This window comes from Conger conger, chromosome 12 (genome assembly GCF_963514075.1).
Source record: "Conger conger chromosome 12, fConCon1.1, whole genome shotgun sequence".
NCBI lineage: Eukaryota > Metazoa > Chordata > Actinopteri > Anguilliformes > Congridae > Conger > Conger conger.
The window spans coordinates 18,585,545-18,608,044 of NC_083771.1; the positions used below are offsets into that span (position 1 = coordinate 18,585,545).

General features: G+C 44.0%; 2 protein-coding genes across 21 annotated transcripts in view; one reads left to right on the forward strand and one right to left on the reverse strand.

The window, feature by feature from the left end:
* The window catches only part of kiaa1328 (KIAA1328 ortholog), a 24,128-nt gene extending 19,822 nt beyond the window's left edge, over window positions 1-4,306 (forward strand). For all 3 annotated transcript variants that reach the window (XM_061261969.1, XM_061261967.1, XM_061261968.1), the window contains one exon: window positions 3,553-4,306. In XM_061261969.1, coding sequence (XP_061117953.1) covers window positions 3,553-3,814 — 262 coding nt within the window. In that variant the 3' untranslated portion in view covers window positions 3,815-4,306. The remainder of the gene's footprint in view (window positions 1-3,552) is intronic.
* A 1,486-nt stretch (window positions 4,307-5,792) lies between these two features.
* Window positions 5,793-22,500, reverse strand: part of celf4 (CUGBP, Elav-like family member 4) — a 127,542-nt gene continuing 110,834 nt past the window's right edge. For 2 of the 18 annotated variants that reach the window (XM_061262241.1, XM_061262240.1), the window contains exons 9-13: window positions 19,686-19,748; window positions 17,758-17,838; window positions 16,761-16,844; window positions 11,975-12,166; window positions 5,793-10,310 (exon numbers count right to left, since the gene is read on the reverse strand). In XM_061262241.1, the coding sequence (XP_061118225.1) occupies window positions 12,039-12,166; window positions 16,761-16,844; window positions 17,758-17,838; window positions 19,686-19,748 (356 nt within the window). In that variant the 3' untranslated portion in view covers window positions 5,793-10,310; window positions 11,975-12,038. Of the gene's footprint in view, window positions 10,311-11,974; window positions 12,167-16,700; window positions 16,845-16,898; window positions 17,839-19,685; window positions 19,752-20,490; window positions 20,602-22,500 lie in introns of those variants that run through there. The other 16 variants (XM_061262239.1, XM_061262237.1, XM_061262225.1 and 13 more) reach the window with 13 other exon arrangements.

The window sequence follows — 22,500 nt, forward strand, 5'->3', positions numbered from 1 at the left end:
AGAGATATGGTCAGTTATTTCTTGTATCTTTGCATGCTGAAAACAAGTGGACGTCAATCTTCTCATACAAATTAAAGGGGTCATCTATCACCTGCGCTGCTTGCTTATACCGAGTTGAACTAGTTTCACCATCTTTCAAATCGATGCACTATTTCAATATCAATGTTTTAGGAATGACTTTACACCAAGTAGGGAGTAGGTGTACATTTGAAGTTGCATTTTAACTCTGCGTCGAAACTAGATTAGTTGGTGCAACCCGTTTAAATTAAGTTATGGCATAACTCTGAATTTTTGTTCGAACTCGCCAACGTTTGAACTGACGTTATACTGGCGCTACAGGCTTCTGGTATGTACAGAACGTGTTCAAGCTGAGCACCTTGATGAAATGAACAATCTTGGTGAAAAGGTTGTGTCGGTGATTGCATGGAGGACATCTTGTGTGCACCTCGGTAACCATATGCACGGGGGTTGGGGGGGAAAATAAAAACATTTGCGGAGTTGTTGCCCGTGCGTTTTGAATCCCTCCCCTGAAGGTGGTGGGGCGTGATGCAGCCGGCAGTAATTAGAGCTCCCTCCCCCGCTATTGATCAGCAGGAAATCGCCATGCAGGGCGTCTGCCGTTATCGGATTTTTATATCGCCATGCGCGCTCTGGATGAACGGGTCGTCCGGGCGTGACCGCCATCTTTAATGAGAGCATGAGAGGGAGGGGAGGGAGGGAGCGTGCGGAAAGAAGTGCACTTGGTAAACGGTCTTTGACTCAGTTTTGTTTTCATGCAAACTGTGCAACCTACACTATGTTCTTATTAATCCCACTGGCCATCCATCTGATAACGCACCTTTAATACCACATATACTGTATTATAACGGGCCTCGTCATTTCTGACTGTTTTCTCAAGTTAGGTTTCTTGAATCCAAAATGGCGCACTCATATGAGCCCTTCATACGGGATAAAGCAAGAAATGTATGCTAAGGTTACAGAAATGTTCTTGCGTGAGTCACGTACCCATAACCACAGCCCCTGAAAGCGCTCTTCTTCCATTTATATCCAGGTTGGCCTTCTTCAAGAAGTTTAGAACTGTTCCTCTTTTGTGTGTAAGTGTATGTCACAGTGGGCGATGTGGGTAAATGGGGCGCTCGCCCTGACACGGCCGAGTTTAAAATGGCCGCCGTTAAACTGTCACTTCCCCTGTCCTCGTCCCGGCCTGCCCAGTTATCTTTGGTGCCTCTGGGCCGCTCCTCTGGGCCGCAGTGCCCACCAGGCGCGGGGCAGGACTGGGGGACCGTGGCGTAAGTGATATTAATGTCCCCTGGCCACACGCCATTGAACCTTGAGAAAAGTAATAAGGGCTTTCAGTAAATATTACCCTGCCAAGGATATCTGCCCCCCCCCCCCCCCGCCTCCCCTGGTTGCCCAAACTGTACCCCTGTCCTCGTTATGGATTGGGCCGGGGGGGGAGATGCATTATTCATATCGGCGCCGTCTGTTGATGGATGGCTGTTTGAGAGGCCTGTCCGTTAAATAAATCAACAAATAAAAATGCTAATTCTCACATTTCCACGCGCGGTCCTGAGCACAGCCCCTCCCAAACCCCCCCCCTGGCCCCCAGGACTCCCTCCTGCCTCCCCAACCCCCTCCACCCCCCTAGACTTCTCTCTGCTCCCTCACGCTAAGTGATATTGACAGGCAACATGGAGAGCAAATGAACAAGACTGATTTACTTACTTTGACTTTAGTCACCCCCCCCCCCCCCCCACCCCGACCGCCCCCATCCATGCCCCTCTCCCTGCCCAGTCTGCTGTGGACTGGACTTTCATCTGTCTCCCCCCCCCACCAGTGCTGTGCAGGAGTGGTGTTTGTGTGTAAACGACACGGGGGGGTCATCTAAGGTCGCATCAGTCCGCCATGTGGCGGTGAGGGGAATGTGCGCGGAAGGAAAACGATTTAAAAGTTTTTTTTTTTTTTTTTAAGAAATAATGAAATAAAAACTTCCCGTTCTGTCCTCTGACTGGCCCGCTCCCCAGGCACACGGGGATGGAAATTGACGTCGAGCGAAAGGAGCCGTTCAAGAATTCATCTTCCAAATCAGAAACGCGCTTGTCCGTCTGTGTACGAGCTGAATTATTTATCAAGCGGCCGGACTGTGGGTTTGAATCTCTATTAGCTGCATCTCACTTTCTTTTGACGTTTATTTATTCGTCCGTCTGTTAGTGGAGCCTGCAGGATCTGTAGCTTGTGGTAGCGTCTGCCCCTCTAGCGCCCCCTGGGGTTCCCCCAGGCTAAGTCACGGCAGTGCGAGTGCATCCCTCAGCGCCGAATGGCCACCGTTCCACTCACGCTGAATTCTCACTCAGAAAACTCACACTTTTTATTGCACCTCATTGACAATGTTGACCGATTGGCGATGCCGAAATGGAGCAGTGAAGTCGACGGATTGAGTCATTTGTGGCGGGCTGTGCGTGAGCTGCTTTGGGGCTGGTGTTGAACCTGCACTGGTGTTCAGACGTTGGAGGGAGTCAGAGTCACGGCCGGGGTCGGCAGGGCGTGTGTTTTTGAGATTCGGGGACGCTGTCCTTGAGAAGCAGGTCCATCACTGACAGAGGGTCTGCGCCATCATGCATATGAGCCCGCGTAGTGAAATATTCACACGCTGGGGAGGCCTGTCTGCATACTGATACTCAGTCTCCAGGCACTGCATCTCATACCATTTTGTTCCCCTGCCCCTCACCGCCTCTCTCCCTCTCTCCCTCTCTCCCTCTCTCCCTCTCTCTCTTCCTCCCCCCCCTCATACTTGTGAATTAATATCACCATCATTGCTACAGCCACAGTACTGTACATGTCCAGATAATTTACTGATCAGCAGGGATGATGGCAAAATCAGTTATCATTCTCCTCCCTCCTCTCTCTGACTGCAGTTCTGATTGGTTTTATTTGTATTTCTAAAGTCAGAGTTTTCCCTAAGCCTGTAAATCCTTTCTGCATGCCAGAGCTATTCTTTCAGCATATTCTCAATCTTCTCTACTTCTCTCTCACTGGGTGTTTATCCACTGTGGTTCTGTTTCTGATCTGGGTGTTTATCCACTGTGGTTCTGTTTCTGATCTGGGTGTTTATCCACTGTGGTTCTGTTTCTGATCTGGGTGTTTATCCACTGTGGTTCTGTTTCTGATCTGGGTGTTTATCCACTGTGGTTCTGTGTCTGATCTGGGTGTTTATCCACTGTGGTTCTGTTTCTGATCTGGGTGTTTATCCAGAGTGGTTCTGTTTCTGATCTGGGTGTTTATCCAGAGTGGTCCTGTTTCTAATCTGGGTGTTTATCCAGAATGGTCCTGTTTCTGATCTGGGTGTTTATCCAGAGTGGTCCTGTTTCTGATCTGGGTGTTTATCCAGAGTGGCCCTGTTTCTGATCTGGGTGTTTATCCAGAGTGGCCCTGTTTCTGATCTGGGTGTTTATCCAGAGTGGTCCTGTTTCTGATCTGGCTGTTTATCCAGAGTGGTCCTGTTTCTGATCTGGCTGTTTATCCAGAGTGGCCCTGTTTCTGATCTCTCCACAGCTTGCACTCGTCGCTGATTGATCTCCTGGACACGTTTAGCCCCCTCTCAGCCCCCATCCAGCGCCGAGGGCGCCCCACCCGAAAGCCCCGCACCCCTGGCCTCTCCTCAGTGCTGCCCCCCTGGGCCCCTCCCCAATGGGCCCCCCCTCCCCAACGGGCCCCACCTCACCCTCGCCGGGCCCCTCGCCCCCGGTCCCCCTCGTCCCCGGTCGAGGACGCTGAGGAGAGCCAAATCCTGGATGACATATTCTTCATCTGCTGACATGAGGGGCCTTGCCCCCGCCTCCCCCCTCCCCCCCCACGCCCTGCTCACCGTCCACCATCCCCGCACAGGCAGCCCAGAGAAGGCCTTTTTCAGACACTCTCTCAGAAGCGCACAGATGTTCCCCTCGGGCTGATGCTAACCAGCCTTATTAATATTGACCTCGCTGCGGTTCGGGGAACGCCAGAGGCCTTTTAAGATGAGAGAACCTGAAAGGGTCTTTGAAAGTTGTTACACTTGGATGTGACTGTGAGCATGGGCCCCCCTACCCTTTGGAAAACAGTTTTTGCACTACAGCGTGTATGAATGACAAAAATAATTTAAAAAACCTCTCGCATTCTTTTTAATCATCCGCCTCACACTTTGCCCTTGAATTTTAACGCCTATTTTTTGTCTTTTGGTTGGAAGTCAAAAAACTAGATCAGGGAAACCGCAAAAGCATTATTTTCTTTGTGTTTCTGTGCCTGATGTAAATAAAGGAATTCTATTTAATGTCCGTCTCTATTTTTATTTATGTTTTTTTTTTTTTTTTTTTTTCAACCTGTCATAATTGGTCATCCTCTTCAGAAGGCTGATGGTCTCCCTGTCTCTTCAGAGACGCGGAGTTTGTCTTATGCAGGTAACGCACGATTCAAGGCCGACCAACCCCAGCCATAGAACCACCCCATTCCCGAATGACTATCATAAAGAAGACGTAAAGGGCATAATGGCTAGAAAACCCTGTGAATATAGCTAGAAACTCGCAATAGGATGACTCGATTTGCGGCTGAGAATGGATGCGTTACTCATGTAGAAGTTGAGGCAATTAGAGTGCTGGTTGGCCCTGATCTTTCGGAGCACGTCCTGAAAGCATTTCCCCAGTGGCCTTTCCTGTTCGCTCTGGGACGCTTTCCGCCCGACGCTTCCCGTCACCGCGATGATACCGAGGAGATTCACGCGTCTGTTCTGTGAAGGTTGGACTCCTGCCCTGAGGCAGTCTGTTCTCACTTAACTGCCTGTCAGCTACAATAAAACAACACCAAGGATCCTCACTCCAGCTCAAATAATGTGCCGCAAGTATTAGTGCTTCCAGAATCACTTCGTGAGCACGTATACATTTTATGCCAATTGCCTAAAATGACAAAGTGCTTCTGCAATCGCATTAAACGTTAAATGCACTTTGTTACAGTACCTGCAATTTCCCCAAGTCCACAATACTGTGTGACAGATATATTCACAAGCACATCCTTCTTCGGTACCACGATGCTGCCTGAATATAAATATTTATGTTCTACGAAAAAAAAAAAAAAAATGCTCAGAAACTGGAGTGGTTGACTGTATGGAGAACTGACGCTATTGGTTGGTATGAACATCCTGCTTGCTTTATCGTCGTCCTGGAGATCTACCATCCTGTAGATTTTCACTCCGACCCTAACAAAGCACACCTCATTCAACAGCTAGAGATCACAATGAGAAGCTAATTAGTAGTCAGGTTAGGGTCACGTTAGGGTTGAAATGGAAACCTACAGGATGGTACATCTCCAGGAACCGCTTTAGTTACCACTGCTTTAATGGGTTCTGAAAAGGCAGTAGCAGTGATAGTGACCCAATAGGGCTGCTTCCCTGCTCCATGGTAAGACCTGTAATGTCACATCATTGTGTCTGTGCCAGCAAACGAGATTCCTTCCCCTTTTTACCGAGCTGATCCTACCTATTGGTTTACTGCAGGGTGGATCTGGTTTTCCACCCTGCTTTTACCTGGGACTCGGGTCTGGTGTGAAAGCCATTCAGTGGCACTAATTATTCAGTTAATTAGCTGGGAGGAAAGAAAGCCCAGGCTGGATTTGGATTCGAGGACCAGATGATCCCTGACCTGAACATTTCAAGAGAGACTAGCTTGTGTACGGTCATCCACCAGTTTGTTAGCAGCAAAAACATGGAAATGCAGAGGAAGAGAGTGAATGAATGAGTGCAGAAGAAATCCACGCAGAGGACCACCTTGATTCGTGACTGTGCTTTATTTCTGGCTAAGCTGAAACGCGTCATTCAGTAAATTACAGGGGGTCCACGGACCAGAGAATTAGGCAGTCTAGAGAGACAGGGCGGGGTCAGTGATGCCGAATGTCCAATGAGAAGCCGGTCTCATAGTGACGGACAGGTGGCTCTCCACACGCACGCTCGCACACGCACACATACACTCACACCATCACACCCCCACCTTCCTGCATAGAATTTTTCCTTTTATTTTCACATGAAATTGCTTTCCTTTTTTCTCCTAATAAAGATCCCAATTGTAATCAGTGTCCCATAACTGCATACGTTTGCCCTGTCCTGCTAGTTCCCAACCTATAACAATGAGAGAAAACACTGTTTAACTTGTTGGACATATTTTTCAGTGGTGAAACTATACACACCTACACATCATCAGATCAGCAAGTGTTGAGATGCCTCGGGCTATAGTCAAAGGTATAGCGGAAGGCTAAAGCAGCTAGCACTCTAGACCTCAAAGAGCGGTTTATGTGGGGCAGGGGGAACGTTCTCTATGGTCAAGTTTCCTACGAGCCACACAAGTAGTTGAGTTGTTGATTTTCATGGGTTTGGATTAGTGCAGTTTCTAGTGGGCGTCCTGCTGTTGATGGAACTAAACTGTAAATTGCCATAAAGGACGAGGGTCAAGGCTGTGTTGTGCCCTGACCTTAAGGGGAGGTGAATAGGATAACCCCAATTGAGAGCTGAAAATGAAAATGAGTTGCATTCATAATGTACACAGTACTAGTTGGCACCAAGAGCATGCTGGGATATGTTCTGTGAGCTTAGAGTTTAGGAGCTGAGAGGTGGGAGGATTTACCTCCACTGTCTGTCTTGTAAACCCCTTTTAAGGCTTTTTTTTAGCTACATGGACCAATGACCATGGCATACTGCTTCCTTCAAAGCCAGACCGAAACCTGCCACAGATTTTACCTGCCACAGATTTCCATTACAGGGAGCAGAGAAGTCCAAACTTCTGTTGAGGAAAGATTTTTTTTTTCATTTAGAAATTGGGTGGAAAAAACTACTACTCTCTGAAAATGATTTTCACACTATTTCCAAAAAGCAGAGTTGCCACCATGTACAAACAGTACCCTGGCAGTTTTGTGGAAATGGTCTTCTGTTTGTCTTTAAATGTTCAGAGAGTAGTCTGTGGAGAAACTGGATTTCCCCCCAGGGTTTTGTTTGTCTCCGTCTCAGTGGCTGGTTATGAAGTGTCAACAGAAGAAGGCAGGTCTGGGTTAGGGCTCAGTCTGGAATGTCATTTTTTTCCAAATCACTGTATATGAAGTTAAATGGTTGTTCAGATTAATAATTTACTCAATGCGTAGTGTTTAACTGGCTTTGCTTGGACTAATGTTTGATTGGAAAATGAAGTTTAGGCCCTGTTTCAGGGCGAGCCGTGCATTTAGGACGAGGGCACACCGCCGGGAAGAGTATTGCTCTTATGTCTTGTGTATAAATAATAAAAAACTTAAAAAAAAACTACCTATCTGCTCACAGGAACATTGACCCTCAGCACACACTTTCCAGCAAACATTTATAGAAATAAATAACACAACAGGTTGGAATTATTGGCAGTTTGGTAGAAAAATGCCAGGAAATAAATGAATGAATAAATAAATAAATAAATAAATAAATAAATAAAAATAAGTCATGAACATTTAAATAAATGTGACAATAAATGATCTGATTTTCTTTATATTGAATTCAATGCACTCCCTGACAGATGTCTTGTTAAAAACCTGGATTTGCACACCCTCTACTCATGCCATGGACCCCTATAACTCCGTGTTACCTGCTTTTTTAATCTTTTATTGATTGCTCTTTTTTCCTTTCTTTTTTAAGTATTTAAAGTTTGCTCTTTACCCAGTCCTTGTAGGTAGAAGTAAAAGTCCTATAAAATATGCAAACCTATTTACAGAGAAAAACAGAGCAACAAAAAGAAACATTTACATATATTCATTGATTTATATATATTAAAAGCTCTGCTCTGTCTCTCGATCGTTTTTTTATTTATTTTTTAAACACTTTGTTCTGTTGAATCCTTTTATGTAAACAGTTGCAGCCGAGCTGATGGACAGTAATGGCAAAAGGGAAAGAGTTAGATATCTATTAGGTGTGTCTGTCCTGGGATTGGATGTACAAGCAGGGGGCGGGGTCTGTGGAAGCCAGAGACTACACCTCTCTGGTGTTAGGATGGGTCTAGGGAAAAACGTTCAGGGGAAACCGCCTGTTGCCGAGTACTCGAGCGCAAGTATGTCGCTAGTTTCCATCGCCATCTGGATCATTTGGTTCATCCTCCTGTGGTGTAGAATTCCACGGCGTCTCTAATATCAACTTCGGGTTTTGGTTGTCAGCTCACGGTTTTTAAACAGTTGTACTGCTTAAAAATAGGGCTTAAGAGTACTACTCTACACTGTGTCATAGGTCAGTTCAGACCACTTACATTGCAAGACAAAACACTTCCGTCAGATTTGCTGTGTTTTGCAGGTCGAGTTGTGGAGGGAGTGTCGGATTCCGTCGTTTGGAAATGAACCAGATGGGGATGTTACATACGCTGTTTAGACCGGCTTACTCTCCGACTCCGTGACCGCGTACGCTGTGGCAAGTCGCCACCGCTAGCTGCAATGCACGGCTTTGCGTCTTATTCAGCATCTGGTATCCGCCATGAAAAAGCCACACTTTTTCTTTTTTCCCCCATTAGCAATGAGCAATAGTAGTGGCTCAATTAGCCATACGTCTGGGTTAAACTCGAGTCGGAAAGTGGTTTTAGAAACGAGCCGCCGGTGACTAAACGGGCCGCTGCGACGCTGTCGTCTGGCGCCTACCTAAACGCGAGAGTAAGACTGATGCACGCGGCGCGGAGAGATAAATAACGGCTATGATATGTCGGTTTTAGTTCAAGTTTAGCAGATGGCTGATTCTTTGCTAGGTGTCTGTGCGCAGTGTGGAGCAGAGTAGATCGGTTATGAAGGCAGCCCCCAGTTCTTAAGGAAAGATCAAACGGCCTGTTCTTGATACTCGCCCTCTGAGAACCGGCCTCCTGCAGTTTCAAATAACATATACACATATGTACAAATATGAATATACACACACATATATATGTATATATATATATATGTCAGCACGTATTTCAGAAGAGAGTGGAATGCTTGCAGTTTGGGAGCTGCCATAATTGCGATTCTACCCAGCTTAGTCCAAAGCAGATTGGCATGAGCATTGTTGGAGACCAGCTAAAATCTACAGTAAAATTACAGTTCTACATATTAGGTTCAATAGCAGTTCTATATACACACACATATATATAAAATATATGCATATAAACACATATATAAGTTTGAGTAACATATGTATTCATATATATGCGCCGATATATATGAATACGTTTTGCATGTGTATGTTATACATATATATGTACTGTAAATATAAACATGTTCATATATTTTGTACACACATATATATTATGTTCATTTTAACTATCAGGTTCAGGTTTTGTTCTGGTTCAGGTGAAAAGAACAGAGAAAAAATAAATACTCTGATACTGAGTAGTTGTAGTTGTAAACTAGCGAAATGAGTGTTCCCACAGGCGATCTGAAATAGTTGCCATTTTTATAAAGCATACCAGCAATATATATGTATGTATATACAGTATATATATTGTATATATATATATTTATATGATCATTTTACATTTTTTTCCCCTCAACCATAACCCTTAGGCCTGCTCAAACAGCAAAAGAGATGTGACGGTCCAAGTATGTTACAGCTACAAGTCTTTAAGTGGTAAAAATGTTTGGTCATTTGGTCCCTAAATCAACTGAGGAATGATGGGTAAGACTCCCTAGAGATTGTTGCCACGGCTTGCCATGGCAACTGTATCCCCTGGAAACGGACAGGCACTCCAAGTAAAGATGGCCACCCGAATCTCTATGAGTTTGTGTCCTGAAATATCGCGCCCCCTTAAAAAAAGGTCCTTTCCTCTGAAAATGCAGTTCACTTTAAAATTCACAACTGTTATTTAAAAAGGTATCTGCCTCCTCTGTTTGATTTTTGTTGGTTCGAGCCCTCTCGCAGTGCTCTGCATGGGGAATGTCTTTTTTTCTCTTTTTTTTTTTCAAAAAAGCTTTATTTTGAAGTCGTCGGGGCTCTCCTTCTGGATCGGCTCTGTGGGAATCAGTCAGTAGTTTCTTTTTTCTGTATAAGTCCTTTTGTTGTAGTGGTCCTGCCTGGTCTGGAAAAGGTTTTGGGAGGGGAGGGGGGTAAGGGGGTCGACCCAGGTCCAGAGACACACTTGCTGCCACACACAGGGTTCTGCTGAATTCCAGAAGTTCCAAAAGCGGTGTTAAAGTTTGGTGGTGTGATTCTTCCCCCTTCGTTTCTCTTGTGTTGCAGTTTGGTTCCAGCCCCTTTTGAAACTGTTTTATTTTTTTATCACAATGTCTTTTTTTTCTCCTGTCGCCAATCGTGCATCCCAACTCCGTAAAACCTAGGTGATAAACAAACAGAAGCTGTTATTTTCTACATTAACATAATTGTCCAGCTCCTGAGCATTTATCTTCAGTTAATTGCTTTCCATCGCCAACACATACTGGCTCTGTTTTTTGTTTTTCCTTTCGCAATTAGCTAATTTTCTCTCTGGAAAGAAAAAACAAAAAACGTGTGAATTGCTGCGGAAAGCTGTGTAATTCTGCTATTTAATTGCCAACGCTGTCAGATTATTCATGAGGAAAACCAATCCTTAAGTATTAAACCCGGGACACATTACTGTATATAGGTTACTTTACAATATGGTTACATGATTCGACGTTAACTAATGTAGTTCTTAACATGAATTCATTGATGTACAAATACATTTAGCAATAACTTTTTATTAGTTCTGTTCAGTATTAACGAATGTATTCATTACATTAATATTTCTACATAAGCAAAATAGGAAAAACAAACAACAGTTACAGCAACATGATTCAGCACCCATTCATAATACAAAATGTAGAATAATTGCAGTGGATGGTCCAGGGTTTAGCACCAGAAGGTTGTTGGGTTCATGCACCGCTTAAAAGTCCACCATCCTTCAATCGCCCCAAACAAAACACTTCACAGATAGACAAACACAGAAGAATTCCCGCTACGAGGCGGCACTTCTGCTGAAATGCTCCGCCGGCTGTATGAATAGGCAATCAGCTCCTGTGTGGAGAATAAACGACGCTATGCAGATTCTCCATCACGCAGATGAAGAGATGGGGGACGAGAGAGGCGGTGGAAACGTGGGGGAAGGATGCTGCTCACTTCACTGCACGCCTCTCCCCTGGGGGGATGGAGGCTGGTCTGTTCTGTGCGCCCCGAGTCCTCGTTTTTTATGACGATGACACTGCCGGCAATACTCTGAAAGTAGCTGGAGCTGTAGACTAGTGGCTCAGGTACATGACCGGGACCTGGAAGGTTTGTGGTTCAAGCCCTGGTGTAGCCGTCTGCTACTGTTGGGACTGGGGTGTGTGTGTGTGAGTGTGTGTGTGTGTGTGGGGTGTGTGTTTGTGTTTATGTAGGGGGGTGTGTGTATATATGTGTGTTTATGTGTGTGTATGTGTGTGTGTGTTTATGTAGGGGGGGGGGGGGTGCGTGTGTATATATGTGTGTATGTGTGTGTGTGTATGTAGGGGGGGTGTGTGTGTATATGTGTGTGTGTATGTAGGGGGGTGTGTGTGTATATATGTGTGTATGTGTGTGTGTATGTAGGGGGTGTGTGTATATATGTGTGTTTATGTGTGTATGTGTGTGTGTATGTAGGGGGGGTGTGTATGTATGTATATGTGTGTGTTTATGTAGGGGGTGTGTGTGTGTGTGTATGTGTGTGTGTATGTAGGGTGTGTGTGTGTATATGTGTGTGTGTATGTAGGGGGGGTGTCTGTGTGTGTGTATATGTGTGTGTGTGTGTGTAGTATGTAGTATGTAGGGTGTGTGTGTATGTAGTATGTAGGGGGTGTGTGTGTATGTAGTATGTAGTATGTAGGGGGTGTGTGTATGTAGTATGTAGTATGTAGGGTGTGTGTGTGTGTGTATGTAGTATGTAGTAGGTAGGGTGTGTTTGTATGTAGTATGTAGTATGTAGGGGTGTGTGTGTATGTAGTATGTAGTATGTAGGGGGGGTCTCACCTGTTTGTCCTGTGTGCTCCAGCAGTGTTCGCCATTGGGGCGAAGGTGGGGGAGGGGGACGGGGCTAGTAGGGGCGGTTGGCATCTTTCGGCCTCTTGAGCTGCACCTTTAGGCGCTTCATGCCGATCTGAAAGCCGTTCATCGATTGGATGGCTGCCTGGGCGCTGGCGGGGTTATCGAAGCTGACAAAGCCTGCAGAGGGGAGGGAGGGGGGGAGAGAGTGCAGAGGGAGGGAAAGACGGAGTGAAAGAGAGAGGAAGAGGAGGGAGGTGCAGTTAAGGTTAGTGTCGGATCAAAGGGAAAAAAGACCGTGAGAGAGAGACAGAGAGAGAGAATAAGAGAAAGCGATGGAAGAGAGGAGAGGTAGCGGAATGAGTCGGGTTTCAAGGTTAGACGGAACAAAGGGATTAAGAGGGAGCGAGAGAACGAAAGGAAGGAGGGGAAAGGGGGTAAGGCGTCACGGAGTAACGGAGAGATGAAGGGAGGAGCCAGGGGACAGAGAGAGGAGGAAGCACACAGAGGTTATTTCATTTCTCCCGGTTCAGCCACTTTCACTGCAGCTGGGCTTCCACTGCAAATGTGCAACACCACATCTCACAGAATGCAAATACAGACAGTGTCTATGTTTCAGTCAAGCACCAGCACTGTCTCATATCACCCACATCACAGACAGGCCACGCACGTTCACTCTGACAGACACTGCTGGCCGACCAAACCTGGGAGAAATGTGTTAGATCTATGCACTACAGTGAAATTCCAATATTAGAAGCACAATCATTATTTCTTATGATTTTACTTTTTGGTCAGTGATGCACACAGTTTGTTCCGCAAGAGTGTTTTTGAAATAAAAGTATTTTTGCAGTCCAACCCAGGAGTTTGTTCCTGCATGGGTTCCCTCAACAGATGCTGTTTTCCTATAGGCGTTTTCATTTCTACACCCGTCAATAGCTCAGCTGTGAATTTCGAAACTGTTCTGTTATGTGCTTCAAAAAGCTTGCTAACAAGTCGCTGTGTTAAACAGAAATACACATGCAGGAGGGTTGTATGAACCTTGCGTGGTGGGATGCATACATTGCTTTTTGGCTCCAGCAGACTTATAACATGAAGCTGCCCATATTGAACCAAATTGACCAGTTGCACGTTTAAACCCTTTTAAAGGCCTCAATGAAGATTGTGGCTGGTTTTCTATTCTAATGAACGCACTAATATCAAACTGACTGAGCCCTGCCACGGGCATTCAACCAGTTATATTTTGTGTCCCAGCGTTTGAAAAAAACCTTTATTAGGGCTGCCCGTTAGACTGAGGACAAATATGTCCTTTAGATACTTGAGCTGGAGAATGGAAAATGTGAAAACACTCTTGCAGATCTTTGATCATTTTCAACAAAGGTGTTACTAACCAAAAGGTACAATCACAGGATCCATTTATTTCTGAATGCAAGTGTAAATGGATGATTCTTTAAAAATGTACTCATATCAGAAATGTTGAAGAATCTGACCCAGTTCTGCTGTCAGTAGACTCATTCCTGGGAATGTTTGTACTACTGAGTAGACTGCTGTCTCTCAAGGTCTCTGCACACTGTATCCTCTACATCCATACTGTGCAGTGCTATAGAGTATTATACAGACCACCAGATTGTCATGATCATAATTCATATTTTCAATAAAAGTATACGCTTGATATTCATAATTTCAAAACGATTGCTGTGATCATCCCAGTGATTTGTAGTGGGGCCAGTGCCACTATAAATCAATCTCTGGTTTATATATAAATGTATCATATACTTTCTAAGAGGGAAAGGAATCCTCAGACAATAAATGCTTTTCTTTGGGTATGGTCCATTGCACTTGTACCATATTTACTTCAGATAACATAGTATATATTAATCTCAGGGCCCACTGACTCAGGGTTAGCAAATATGACCTCAGTCAGCTTGTGCACCTGTGCAAATATTAGCTATGCAACTCCACCATCAACCCTGTTACAAGAAGTACTATATGTAGCAGTGCAGGACTTTGGAATACTCTTGTCCAGTCAATCATTAATTCTGAATATGTGCCATGATTATTTAGGTGGGGTAACAGAAACACCACTTTGAAACAGTAGTTCCTTTTAGTCTTTCCATAACAACTTCAGAAAACCCAGAACATGAAACCAACAACCAGTCTGTCCCGAGCTCCAGCCAATGACTCGGACATGCAACGATATTATACAACATCAGTCACATAAAGGGCAAATGTTCCTATGGCAATGAACTGTGACGTTGCCATGGGAACAGGCGGACACAGGGCTGGCTGGCGTTCTCGTTGCTGACATTTGGGTAAAAGACTGGCCCCATATTAAGCTGTGCAGAAACAAACAGCGTGAGCAAGAATGTCACATCAGACACACCATTAATTCGTTTTTGGACAAAGGAAATAAGGTTACATTTTTGAAGCCTATGAAATGTCTTACAGAGATGATGGTAAGAGCCGATCAGTGTGAGTGTGTTAGAGCTCCTTACTGCTCAGCTGAAAACCGTTTTTATGAATCAGTAATTATGTAGAAATATTACACTGTTCAGCTGTGTCTAGAAAAGAGTCAACATGAAAAATCTGTTCTGTTAGTAATTATGTTAGTCTGTAGGCATTATGGATAACTTTACTGAACTCTGAACAATGTTCCTTAGTTTTATCATGGAAGGTTTCTATATTGAAAATATGTACATATTTGTTTTAAGAACTATTGACAAGAATACTTCTCTGGTCTCTTAACCATCTTCATTCTAGCTAACCATCATATAAAGTCCAGAATCCACTGTTCTGACAGATCTAAAACCCAAAACTCTCTCAAATCTGTAACATAGACTGAAGGCGAAAGAGCTGTTAAAAAGGTTTTACTCTGTAATCCTGCTTTGTGAAATACCCCCCAGGTTAATTCAGGTCAAGAGTCGCACTTGGCAAAATGGCCAACCTATGGCATCTGCTTCAGTTGAGAGTAAAAGGACAAATGTGACCTGCTTTATCAAAATCAATCGTATTGACCCCAAAATGTATTTAGAGTAGAAACTACTCGAAAGAAGAGAATGTAAGCTTTCTAAAGATACCTCTCGAGAAAGGTATCTTTCTAAAGTTATGTTTCTAAATGTTGAACATTTACCCTTGACATTAAGACATGCAGTCCATGAAAGCAAATACATTAACATGTAGCCACAAACTCAGCTGATGTGGTTGTTTGTGACTGGTGAACCGTGCTGGCTCTGTTGTTACTTTCACTTTGACATCTTGTGTTTAAAAACTTATATTTCACTCTGAATTTGGCAATAAGACAAGCAGATTATGAAATCCAAGATATTGTTCTGTAAAATTAAGATGAAAGCCTAAAACAGCCATAAATACATTTTTACTTAAACATGGATTTATATGATATTGGCCGTCATGACTGTCAGAACCGGTCACAAATGTGTTGAAAGGGATAATTCACTACATTTAAAAGACTTTTGAAAAATATTATTTCAGTCTAATACATATTTTTGAAAGTTTATTAATATGGAGGTTTCTGATAGGCTGTGGACTGTATATGCAATGACTGGTATACCAGTGGTTTAAAGCCACAGAATACATTTCAACAAAGCAACTTGTGTAGCAAAGTTAAGCTTCCAGTGGTTGTTGCCATATTACCTGATTATTTTTCAAAAGAGTTACATTTGTTTTTCATTTTGTTTCACCTGGAGCATACAAGCTGAGACTGCTGCTCTCAAATAATTTAAATAGCAGCAAGATATGAAAATGGATGTTCTAGTAATAATTGTGAATGAACCCCTTTAAATTAATTAGAGCTGGAAACATAATGTTGCTGTACAAGTTGCTTTGGAGTTATTTGAAGTGTACTTTCTTGCTTTAAACTACAAACCCCAGAATGCACCTGGACCAGCCATTGTAAAGCCTGCATGGCATCAGGAACTCCAAGTACCAAAAATATCTTCCACAAAAACTGAAATAATATTGAAAAAACTGAAGTATATCATATGTTCACAAAAAAGGACAAAGGACAGGAATTCTCTGGAAGGAAAGGTTAGTTCTCAGGTCTCCACTTTCACCCCTGACCCAATCCCATTACTGCATCCATGAAGAAACCTGTCAAACACTTTCAGCTGTTAGGCTCTTAAACCTGATTTATACCTTGTCACATGACCATTTTGACATGTCTTGTATAAAATAAAGTGTTGAAGTTTGTTGACGCGGATGCCGTAATTTGTTGCGCTGTGTGATTAGACAGCCAAATCATGGAACACCAAAATTCACTGTCATGGATATTTTTATTAGTATCTTTTTTCTGTGTGTAATGTAAACAGCCGTTTGGTGTCTCACAACAGAACCTACCCTACAGGCCTTCGCGGAAATATGAATGCAAAACATTGTGCGACAATGGGTCATGTGACAAAGTATAAATCAAACTTTAGTCGCCCACTTGAGACCCTGCGGCATCTGACACCCCTTCCATCAGCTTTCTGCGCCCTAGACCTCCTCTTTCCATCTTTCATCTTTCTCTTTACACTCATTCATTCTACACTCCTTCATTTTCATTTCACAGGCCCCTCTCCATACTTTCCCTTCCTGTCTTTTACTTTCCTTTAACCCCTCCCCCCCTTCTCTCTTTCTGAAAACTTAGCTGTGGCAAAATGAAAAAAAAAAAAGTTATTAGTTAAAAAATTAATCTTTACAGGTTTTTATTGTTTTTACCCACCAAAGCATTTACTTTGGTTTGTCGCCCGATCCACAAACACTTTGGAGGAGATGACATTACCGAAAGGCAGGAAGGACTGCATGAGCTCGCCGTCTCCAAACTCCTGAGGGAGGTGGTAGATGAACAGGTTACACCCCTCCGGCCCTGGAGCGAGAGGGAGAGAGGGAACGAGAGAGCGGAGGAGAGAACCGTGGAGGATTTGGGGGGGAAGGGAGAGTGAATGGAGGCCAGAAAGAGATGACGAAAGAGAGAGATGTCCGCAGAGGACAGAATGGAGAGGTATCACGGGAGAAGTGGACGTGAGGAGATTTTGTGTGTCAATGAGAAATGGATACAATTACAGGTACGGTATTAGAGAAGAGGAGGGAACAGAGACACAAATAAAAAAGAAGGAACAGTGAGACTACACGCAGGGTGTGTATGGTGTATGTGTAGTGTGCGTATGAGGCTGTGAATGGTGTATGTATAGTGTATGTATGAGGGTGTATGAGGATGTGTTTGGTGTATGTCTAGTGTGTGTATGAGGATGTGTATACTGTATGTGTAGTGTGTGTATGATGATGTGTATGAGGGTGTGTATGGTGTGTATGATGTACGTCTAGTGTGTATAGTGTGTGTATGAGGATGTGTATGGTGTATGTATAGTGTGTATAGTGTGTGTATGAGGGTGTGTATGGTGTATATGTAGTGTGTGTATGAGGATGTGTATGGTGTATGTATAGAGTGTATAGTGTGTGTATGAGGGTGTGTATGGTGTGTATGATGTATGTATAGTGTGCATAGTGTGTGTATGAGGATGTGTGTATGGTGTATATAGTATGTATGAGGGTGTGTATGGTGTATGTATAGTGTGTATAGTGTATGTATGAGGGGGTATGATGTATGTATAGTGTGTATAGTGTATGTATGAGAGTGTATGGTGTATGTATAGTGTGTATAGTGTATGTATGAGGGTGTATGTATAGTGTGTATAGTGTGTGTATGAGGGTGTATAGTGTATGTATAGTGTGTGTAGTGTGTATGAGGGTGTATGGTGTATATGTGTAGTCACTCTTACCTTCTCTCTGTTGCTGGGGGATAAGGGGGGGAGGCTGGGGGAAGGCCTGGCTGATCTGTCCGTATGCAGCAGGGTAGGCTGCTGAGACACACACACCGGCAATGCATCAGTACTCCTCTACACACACACACACACAGACACCACACACACACACACTCACACACACACACACAGACACACATGCACACAGACACTCACACAGACACACACACACGCACACACTCACACACAAACACACACACACACACACACACACACAGACACACACACACACTCACAAACACACACACGCACACACACACTCTCACACAGACACACACACACACTCACACAGACACACACACTCACACAGACACAGACACACACACACACAGACACTCACACAGACACACACACACACACACGCACACGCATACACTCACACACACACACACAGGATACAGTATGTACGCACAGATAAATGTGATAGTAAAAAAAAGATTTTCCCAACAATTAATGATATACATTCTACAAATCAATTGCTGTATAGTATATCAATCATTAATTGTTTTCCAACATTACATAGCTTTGGAAAATAAATATTGATATTAAAGGGTAACTGATTGACTGATTTTTCAAACATTTACTAAGCAGTTTTTAAAATACACATAACAAAATTATTCATCAACTATATGAATTAAACTCACAATTACTTTACTTAATGTGAGACACTGAAATACAGTCTAAGCACATTCATCCTTAAAAAACAATTTCCATTTCCAGTCATTATACATATCTGGGTCATAATATTTTTAATATACACTATGTTTGAAATATTTCATCCAAAAAAAAATAAAAATAAACATTCATATAATATAATACATCATTCTAAATGCATGACATATTTTGTATTCATTAAATATTTAATAAATACTTATATAAATTGGTGTACTGAAAAAGACTGAATGAATGCACTGGGGCAATACTTCATGGATAAGGTTGGCCCCACACTACTGCAAGCTGCAGTCAAGCATTTCCCTGGAGAATTCCCACCCACCCAGCACTTCCCTGGAGATTTCCCACCCTGGCGTTAACCAAGCCCCACCTAGTCCTGAGATATGACAGCACAGCCCTAGAGACTGCCCAGTATAGCTGCTGGAAAGAGAGGGTATTATCGGTATTCATAGCTATTATTTAACACTATGCACGTTTAAAAAGTGTGGGGTTAAACTGTGTTACTGCATTTCTTAAGAGTGTTGGATAAAATCTGTGCTCAGATTACGGGCAAGAAATATTGAATGTGAAAATAAATATTTTATGTCACGTTTCGTATTCTGTACACACCCACGCAGACACAAACAAACCACAGACACTCAGTTACACACACGCCTGGAGTCCACACACACACTCAGTTACACACACACATGCAGTTCACACACACACTCAGTTACACACACGCCTGCAGTTCACACAGACAGACACTCAGATACACACGCACGTGCAGTCCACACACACACTCAGTTACACACACGTATGTGGTCCACACACACACTCAGTTACACACACGTGTGTGGTCCACACACACACTCAGTTACACACACGTGTGTGGTCCACACACACACTCAGTTACACACACACACACACACACACACACACTCAGTTACACACACGCAGGCACACACACACACACACTCAGTTACACACACGCGGGCACACACACACACTCAGTTACACACACGCAGGCACACACACACTCAGTTACACACATGCAGGCACAAACACACAGACACACACACACACACACGCAGTCACACACACACTCAGTTACACACAGGCAGGCACACACACACTCAGTTACACACACGCGGGCACACACACACACTCAGTTACACACACGTGTGTGGTCCACACACACACTCAGTTACACACACACACACACACACACAGACCTGCGTACTGCTGGACTCCTGCATAGGCCTGCTGTAAAGGGTCGGCAGCGGTGGGGCTCTGAGCTGCTGAGAGAGGGAGGGAGAGAGAAAAGAGGGAGGTTAGAGAGAAAGAGGGAGGTAGGGATGGAGGAAGTTTCCCTAATGGAGAAAGCTGGGCAAATAACCTGATACGTGTTTACCGAAAAGAGTACGGGTCCACACTGCCACACAGTACATCAAACAATACTGAGCTGGGGCTAAACCTGTACCCCAGACGTGGCCTTATTCTAGCCCTTCTTCCGCCCTAGTGAAGGTACTACACCTCTGATCATCAAACACTACATTTCCCATCAACCATCTCTTCTCATTTCTGAACTATTCACATTGACTTCGATATGTTCGTTATGTACACAATTTGGATAGCTCATTGAGCGGGATTTCCCATTCGTTAAAAACATATGAATAAAATGGCTCCTGTGTTCAAGCATTGGATACAGCGGACGTATAGTACATGCCCTTGACTGGAGCCACCGTGTGTAAGCAAGCAAGAGGGCAGATCTTCACTTTTTGCTGTTAATTTTCCGGTACGGAGCACCACAAGGGGGGGGGGGGGGAGGGGCGCAGCACGACAGAGAAACACACCACCACGACAACTGTGTGCTACCTACCAGAACAGCACCTGCACGGCAAAAACCACAGCACTGCCCACCAATACATCACGCACTGAGTGCAACACCACTGCCACCGACTGGACACTAACGGCACAACGGGTGAGGACATCGACTAGAGCTAAGGCTTAGAAGAATTATGGGGTGGGGGTGGGTACCTTCAGTGAGAGAGGAGAGGAAGCAGCTCCCCTGAACCCCAAAACAACTCCGTTGAGCCACGCCCACTTCTCCCTTCTCCGAGTCCTCTCTAAATATGATCTCCTGTAAAACTGTGAGACATTGGTAGTGTACATTTCCTCTGTCCCTGATACACATCACAATTTTTTTTTTTTGGGGGGGGGGGGGGGGGGAGTGGGTGTGTGTTGGGGGCGGCACTCAATGACAGATGTGGTGCAGAAGCAGAGGCTGCTACAGTAAACATGGCAACGAGCAGTAATCTGACCACACGTCAGGGATGCAATCGATATAAGCACTTAGATATTAGAGCTGTCTGTGATTAGGATCCTGTGGAGTAATGAATGGCTGCAAAAAAAAAAGTATTTACATCTCGGTGATTTAGATTACATTATGCTCAACTGTGCTGGCAGTTTCACGACAGATAAGGTTTTGGGTGAAACAAACCGGCTGAGTCAGGCGAGGAGTGTCTCAATCAGCATATGATTACCATATCTGTCTCCTGTTCTGGGCACCCTGCAATGCAAAGTGTGGAGGTCTACCATCTTCCCAGATCCAAACATGACATTTTGCATTTATTTTAGGGCTTGATATTGTTTCTGGTTTACAGTGCTCAGCCAGGGATGAAATCAAGCAAACCTTCAATAATTCTTCACTGGGGTACAGACAGGAGGTTTTTTTCTTTGTCACTGTCGTCCTATGTGTATTCAGTGATGATGGTATTGCTGATTTTTTAATATACAGTGAGCTCCATAACGTTTGGAACAGAAATGTTTTCTTGATTTGTGTCTGTACTCCACAACTTTAGATTTGTAAATCATATGAGGTTAAAGTGCATATTCTTAGCTTTTACTGATTTCATTTTTGCTTTCACCACATAGAAATGACAGCACTGTTTACACATGCAGAAACCCCCCTCCCCATTTCAGGGCACCATAATATTTGGGACATATTCATTTTATGTAAATGATAGTCATGTTTAGTACTTTAACCCTGAGCAATGGCTCTTGAAGTCTGTGACCCATAGACATCGCTATATGCTGGATATCTTTTCTAATGATGCTCTGCTGGGCCTGTGATGTAGCCTTTTTCAGCTCCTGCTTGTTTATGGGGCTAGCTGCCTTGAGTTTTCTCTTCAACATATGAAACGCATGATCAATTTGATTCAGATCAGGTAAATAACTTGGCCAGTCAAAGAGTTCCTACAGCAGCCATACATGCCGAAACCACAACACCTCCATCACCATGTTGCACCAGTGAGGGGTTCCTTTGGATCTTGGGTAGTTCCATTTGGCCTCCATGGTGCTCTTGCCATCACTCTGCTACAGGTGAATCTTGGTCTCATTTGTCCAGAAAAACTTTTTGGTACTTCTTAGCCAACTGTAAACTGGCCATCCCGTTTTTGGGGTTAACAAGTGGTTTGCATCTTGCTGTGTAGCCTCTATTGTCTTTTGCTGACAGTAGTCACTGAAATATCCACGCCTGCCTAGACAGGTTTTTCCTCATTACGGTGAGAATTCTTCAGTCATCAACTGTTGAGGTCTTCCTTGACCTATTAGTCCTCTTGTGATTGCTAAGCTCAGCAATGCTCTCACTCCTTTTCTCTCATGTTCCAAACATCTGAGGTTTGGCCTATGTCTCTAACTGCTTCCTTGACTTTCATTACCACAGCTCTGGTTTTCATCTTGTCAAATTCCAAAAAGGCAAAAAAAATGACTACAAAGGCAATACAATGCCTAGAATCAAGACTAGACACTGAAAGCTTGCCTATACCTGCACTAAGGAAGGAATTGAACAAGCCTGACTAATCAGAAACACGTGTTGTCCCAAACATTATGGTGCCCTAAAATGGGGGGACTGTGTGAATAGTGTTGTGTCTACTAACCATGATGTCAGGGGATTATAAAGTCAACAGAAAAATGTGCATCCACAGGTGCCTGGTCTGACCAGGACTGGCTGCTAGAGAGTGATGAGACGGGGGTGAAAGTTATTGT